This window comes from Galeopterus variegatus, unplaced genomic scaffold, assembly GCF_000696425.1.
Source record: "Galeopterus variegatus unplaced genomic scaffold, G_variegatus-3.0.2 Scaffold2146, whole genome shotgun sequence".
In the NCBI taxonomy this organism is placed as follows: domain Eukaryota; kingdom Metazoa; phylum Chordata; class Mammalia; order Dermoptera; family Cynocephalidae; genus Galeopterus; species Galeopterus variegatus.
Window position 1 is genome coordinate 146,802 of NW_007728257.1, and position 6,000 is coordinate 152,801.

The following is a 6,000-nucleotide window of genomic DNA, read 5'->3' on the forward strand; positions in this document are numbered from 1 at the left end:
TTTCTGTCTCATAAATTATCTTGCTTCACAGTCCTTTGCTTTACGATCTCTTACATGGTTTGCCATTAAGGTTTTGTAGCTTTAATTTCTTAGTATCTGGCCCCAGGGGGTAGGCTATAAATCAGTTTAGCCTGGAGTCCCACTCCGCCCTGTAGCTCTCAGCCCTCAGCTTGCTGAATCTCCCACATGAGCCTCTTGCAGGTGCAGCTTCACACTCTTTACCAAAACAAGGGAAGCTACTGCCACCACGTTTTCCAGGAGGCACATTCCTGCTCCTCAGGTATAGTTTCCCTAAAAGCCTTTCAATCTTCCGTGGATTGTTTATTAAGTCACTACTTTTAGTTTCAAACTCTCTATTTCTCCATCTTAGCTTTATGGATTCTCTTTTTGTTCACCACTTTTATTTCCTGTTTGCTTGTGCAAATCTCATCACCAGCATGCTGTAAACCTGACCCTTCCCACCCTTCTTGGTCAGTCGATGGCTTCTTTGCCCATGACTTTCCCACCCCCTGACTCCCCCCCACCCAATTTGGGACATCATTCTTTCTCTCTAGACCACAGCAGGGCTCCTGACAGTCCTTCCTACAAAGATGGGAGCCTCTTTAACAGCCATCAGTGACTTTAATCCTCTTAATATTTAAAAACCCCGTGCCTTCCATGAAGCCTCTGATGAAGCATCTTGTCTCTCTTTGCCGGGGTAGCTCCTGGATGCCAGTGAGGATGCTCCTGACATGACCCCATGCCCCTCCCTCAGAAGGCACCTGTGACTGTGAAGGCCCTGGGCAGAGGCCCTGGTCTCATCTGTGGCTGGCATGGCCCTTGTTACTAGACTGATCGAAATATCACCCAGGGAAAGCCATGTGGCTGTTGTCTACCCTTGGGATGAAATGGAGAAAGGGCCTCAGACACGGGATCCTAAGAGGCTCTTCCAATTGTGCAAAAGGAGAAAAGGGTATGAAAGATGTCAGGAAGTAGGAATTCATGAGATCTGATCATGGAAGAGACAGGTAAAAAGGAATCACCCAGGGGCATCTATGTATAAATACACACTACCACTAATCCTCCTTTTCCTTTAATATGTAACTCGCAGTTATGTTCCAGCTTCATTCATTCTGCAAAAAAGGTAATGTAGGTTGCATTCTCACCAGTGCCTGCTTAGTAATGAAATTTAGAGTCATTTCTTTAGGGGTTAAAAAAAACCAAAACACACAGACAAAATATTTTACAGTATCTATAATAAATGCAAAGAAATCAATACAAACAAAACTTGGCTTTAGCAAACTGTACATACATAAATATCTTTTTTACTATAACATTCAACTCTTCTTTTTTCACATAAAGCCTTCCATGATCTTATTTATTACATCTAGCTTTTCTTTATACCTTTAAAAAAAGTGCCTTTAGATTTACAGCTTATGCTTCTAAAGCAAAGGTTAGAATATCATGCCCCAAAGGAAAACAAGGTTAAAAAGGGAGCTGCCATATAAGCTCTTAAAAATTGTATGTTACAGGTTCTAAAGTCTCTCCAGTACTGGTTGGTTGGTAGATTGTACGATACTGACATGGGGCTTGGGAGGGTCATTCATTGGTTGGATGAAGCAGCACCACGGGAAAGCTGCCCAAACAGTCTGCTGAAATCTTTGCCTATGCACAGAATGGGCCAAAAGTCCAGAATTCACCAGTCCAGGGAACTTTGGAGGTTCTCACTTGATCTTTTTAGTGCGAAGGCTCAGAGTCTCAAACATGATTTCTTCTAAACCTTCTGTCATCTGTTCGCTCTCCTGCCATCGTTTATCTTCCACCTCCAAAGCCACGATAAGGAGGAAAGATAAAGCTGCCACTCCGAGGTCTTTTGCTGAGACTAAGGTCCTCTTTTTGATCGTTTGGGATTGCTTTTGGCCTGATCCTCCTTATGCTACCAGCTCTTCTGCAGGTGGCATCTGCTTGGTTCAGAGTGGAGGAGGGCCATTTGTGTATCTGAGCATGGGGTGGAATGACCGGGCAAAATTGTTGGACAGGGCACAACTGTAGTCTTCCTCTGACCGTGGGACCAGGCAGGCGAGCCCGATGAGGAGCAGCAGGAGAAGCTGAAGGGGAAGAGCCGCTCGGAGGACTCGGGACAGGAAGGCTCGGCCGGACGGAGCTGGCCGAGGCTCAGAAGGGGAGGAATCGGAGCCACCTTTTGTGGACCTGAGAGAAGAATCAACATAAAGAACTCAGATAACTCAACTATTGGATGGATGCTGCTTTGTGCTTCCACACCTTCCTAGCAGCTAAAGGGCCATGCCAGACACAACCCAACTTGGCAATTAGCTGCCAGTTTTCTGCAGCATGCCCAGGCCATTTCCCCACCACCAAATGCAGAGTTGCTGGAAACGGCACTGACGAAAAATAAACATGTAGTCAGTCACCTAAAGGTAACTAATTGGGTTCAAATTCCACTCCTTTTATCCCTTAATTTAGTAAAACATTTTTCATCAACAAAGGTAATTGCTCTACACACGTTCTACTACCATAAATTAAGTAGATCCAGGATAATTAAAATCTGGATGTTTGATGAAGTATATTTTTGGTTTAAGAATATCAGCCACATTGTCAGGCAAAATTAGTTGCTGTCAGAATCATACAAAGTTTCCCATCTAGTCATCCTGATATGCCGAAATCCATGCGGCAAAATAAAAACAGTCCCAGTCATTTTGCACAGAGCCACAAAAGCTCAGTTAATCTTAGAGGATGCCTGGTTTCATCTTGCACTGAATCAGCACCTGGCCCTGGCCCTGACATTAGTGGATTCCCCAGCTGCAGGGGCAAGGAACAGCCGTGCACCCGGCTACACAATACCAGTGTTGAATGACGTAGGGTCCAGGCTGATCTTATCCCCCGTTCTGTGACTTTGTGAAACTGACACCATTTTTCTGAAGAGGACAGATTGTCATTTTGAAGGTCCCTTCTAGACTCAATGTTTTGAGTTTTCCCATTTCACTTTTATCTTCCTTTTAAACAGTGCACTAGAGTTTAAGCACAAATTTCAGAATATGTAAGAAATACTGCCAGTGAAATATCGAATATGGAAGTAGGTTCTGAGTTGGGTGCTCCTGTTTTTGACTTTTTTTTTTTTTTTTTTTTTTGAGCAACCATTAATGTTTTGTTTGGTTACTAGTGAAAAGATGAAGAAAGAGATGTTATTGACAAGAGGCATTTTGGGTACACACACACCCACACTCACACGACACTGCCTGAGCAAGAATAGATATATCAAAGAGACACATTTGCGCACACCTAGTGTGACTTCTCTGATGGTCTTAATATCACTCGGGGTAAGGACATAGAATGTGAGGTTCTTGCAGAAATCTGAAGGTGTAAAACTGTATTGGGAACTCTGTAGGTCTGGCTGATAAACACTATGATTGTAGTTCCCCTATTGGCTGTTCATTTTTGAAGACAGATTACCCTAATATCATTGGGGGATCAGCGGAGGCTCCAAAGAAAATAAATGTTAAAATAAAAAAACAGATATAATTCCCTTAAGAGGGAACAGAGGGACTACTCAAAATTCTTTCATTAAACCATCAAAGAAAGATAACAGAGAAACAAACCGCTTCTGTGGAAGCCCCAACGAGCCGAGCACCACACTGTGTTTCTGGATGGTTCTTGCAGTGTAATGAGAAAACAAATGACGGGCCTAAACGGAAATCTTGTTCTTTTCTGAAGTCTACAACAAGCTGCAGTGTAACCCTCAACAGCTTCCTACACCTCCACATGCCAACTTCTTCATCAGCTTCTTCAAAATAGAATAGATGGCCTTCCAACTTTTAAGTTCCAAGTTTTAGTCTTACATGCTTTATGTCTTCTACTGATTTGTCAGTGTAGAGTCTCCCAGCTGGGAGGCCACAAGAGTTCAATCACCACCTAGTGGTCAAACTGATTAACTGCCCTGATGCTAAGACCACAGAGTTATTCTTAATGAGCTGCATAGAAAAAAAAAAAATGTGTATTTTGTGAAAATATAGTAGAGCATAAAAGAAATATGTCATATACCTTATGAATGGCAGGGGAAAATGGGAACTTCTCTAGTGATCTAAGTATAAAATATTCGTGTTGAGATAGGGCCTTAGAGAGTATCCACACCATCTCCTAATTCTTCAGATAAGTAGCTAAGGATAGTTAATGTTTCTTCTAATCGCTAGGCAACACTCTAAGCTTCGATCTTGGGTTCTCTCATTTAATCCCCCAAAAGTCCTCTGTTTATAAATGATAAAAAGGTGGCTCAAACAAGTAAATGACTGGCTCTAGTTTACACAGCCAACAAGTGGCAGAAGTAAGATTTTAACCCTGGGATTCTAACTACCAGAACTCTACATATAGGACTCTACATATAGGGGAAATGACTTGCCCCAAATCCCACAACTAAAGGGAGAGATCTACAGGAGCTCAGGGTTCCAAAATCCCTGCTCGCCACACTCCGTACCACTCAATGTTTGTTGGCTGGTGGTATGAATGATGGTCACGCAGGTCATATTTATGTCACAGGTATCTCACACGTAGAAGTCATGAAGAGAATACTTGAATCCTAAAATATTTGGGAGCAAGTGGCTTCCTCCTGTCTAAAATAATGCTTCCAGTATAAAGCCTCACAGTATCACACTGATCATCAAATCAGTGTATGGACACGAGGACATTTTGTTTTGAGGCAGTTATATAATCACGTGCAAGTGAATTAATCTCTCTGGTCTTTGTTTTTCTCCTTTGCAAATATGAGTGGTGCATTAATATCTTAAAATTGTTTTGGCTCTGACAGTTTATGATTCAATGGTTTGCCTTAAAGGGCCTTGAGAAGGATGGGATAGCTATCCACAAACTCTGGATTGAACTTTTCTTCAATATATCCTTCCCTTGACTTGAAAATATGCCCTGTTGAAAACTCTCGCTACCTGTAGCTGGATGAGTTATAACAGGAGAACAGAAGAGAGCTCCACATTTCCTCATTATTAAATAGATATTTATATATATATTTTACATATTTATATATATATCATATATATATATATTTATATACTGAACCATTTTCATTAAGAGACATTTAAAGACTTTAGTGATAGGCAGATTTATGCATATAACTGATAATATAATCTCACAGAGCCCAATAGCCCCTTTGTCAATTATTAGCTTCTTTCAGCAATTCCACCAAAGATCAAGATCAAAACAAGGGCTGAACATTGACTAGATCATTCCTGAGAAAGACTGGAAAGGTCACCATTTTGGGAATATGGGCACATATGTTACAGAGTCTGTTGAAGGACATGGCACATTAAACAGCATCAGAGCATTCTTTCTTAAAATTTAATTGGTGCATGACTTCTCATGTTGAAGAATGCCAACCTAGGGGGATGTAATGGGCTGAGATGAGGACAAAGAGAACACAGAGTACCTTAGTGACCATCTGTGCAGTTGACTGCCCCTGAAGATGCCCAATCTATCTACTGAGAAAGATGCCCACCCCCTTGGGGTAATTACCAGAGTTTCAACATGCCCAAAGTTGCCTCTTCTGCAGGGTGAAACTGTTCTGAGATTTTAGTACCAATAGATTAATTATACTAGGGTGAAAGGGCACTTTTAATATTTATCTACAGCCCTAAAATCATCTAAGTTTCAAAGGTCTTGGGAAATTTGATAAAGGAAAGAACAAAGGCAGCTTGATCAGTAGCCACTGGTGGTTCTCTACTGGCCTTTTTACGTACAGGTACGCCAGTTTAGATTGTTTGTACAGGAAAAATTGAATGTGTGAATTTACTCAAGGAACTTAATCAATGGAGATAGTTCAGGTAATTGTGTGCAGAAAAAAACGTGTTTGTTATCTACAAGTAAATATTTATTTTTCTTACTCCTCTCACTCCTTCAAATTTCTGGGTAAATAAATGCCCAGGAGTTCTTTCATCTCTGTCCTAAAACCCATACACAGTGGTGAGGGAAGGAAAATGGGGGGGGGGGGGGGAAAAAAAA

General features: G+C 41.5%; 1 protein-coding gene across 4 annotated transcripts in view; it reads right to left on the reverse strand.

The window, feature by feature from the left end:
* Window positions 1–1,217: 1,217 nt before the first annotated feature.
* LOC103596914 (nesprin-1) overlaps window positions 1,218–6,000 on the reverse strand; it is a 168,877-nt gene continuing 164,094 nt past the window's right edge. For 2 of the 4 annotated variants that reach the window (XM_008580689.1, XM_008580690.1), the window contains one exon: window positions 1,218–2,190. In XM_008580689.1, coding sequence (XP_008578911.1) covers window positions 2,155–2,190 — 36 coding nt within the window. In that variant the 3' untranslated portion in view covers window positions 1,218–2,154. The remainder of the gene's footprint in view (window positions 2,191–6,000) is intronic. The other 2 variants (XM_008580688.1, XM_008580687.1) reach the window with 1 other exon arrangement.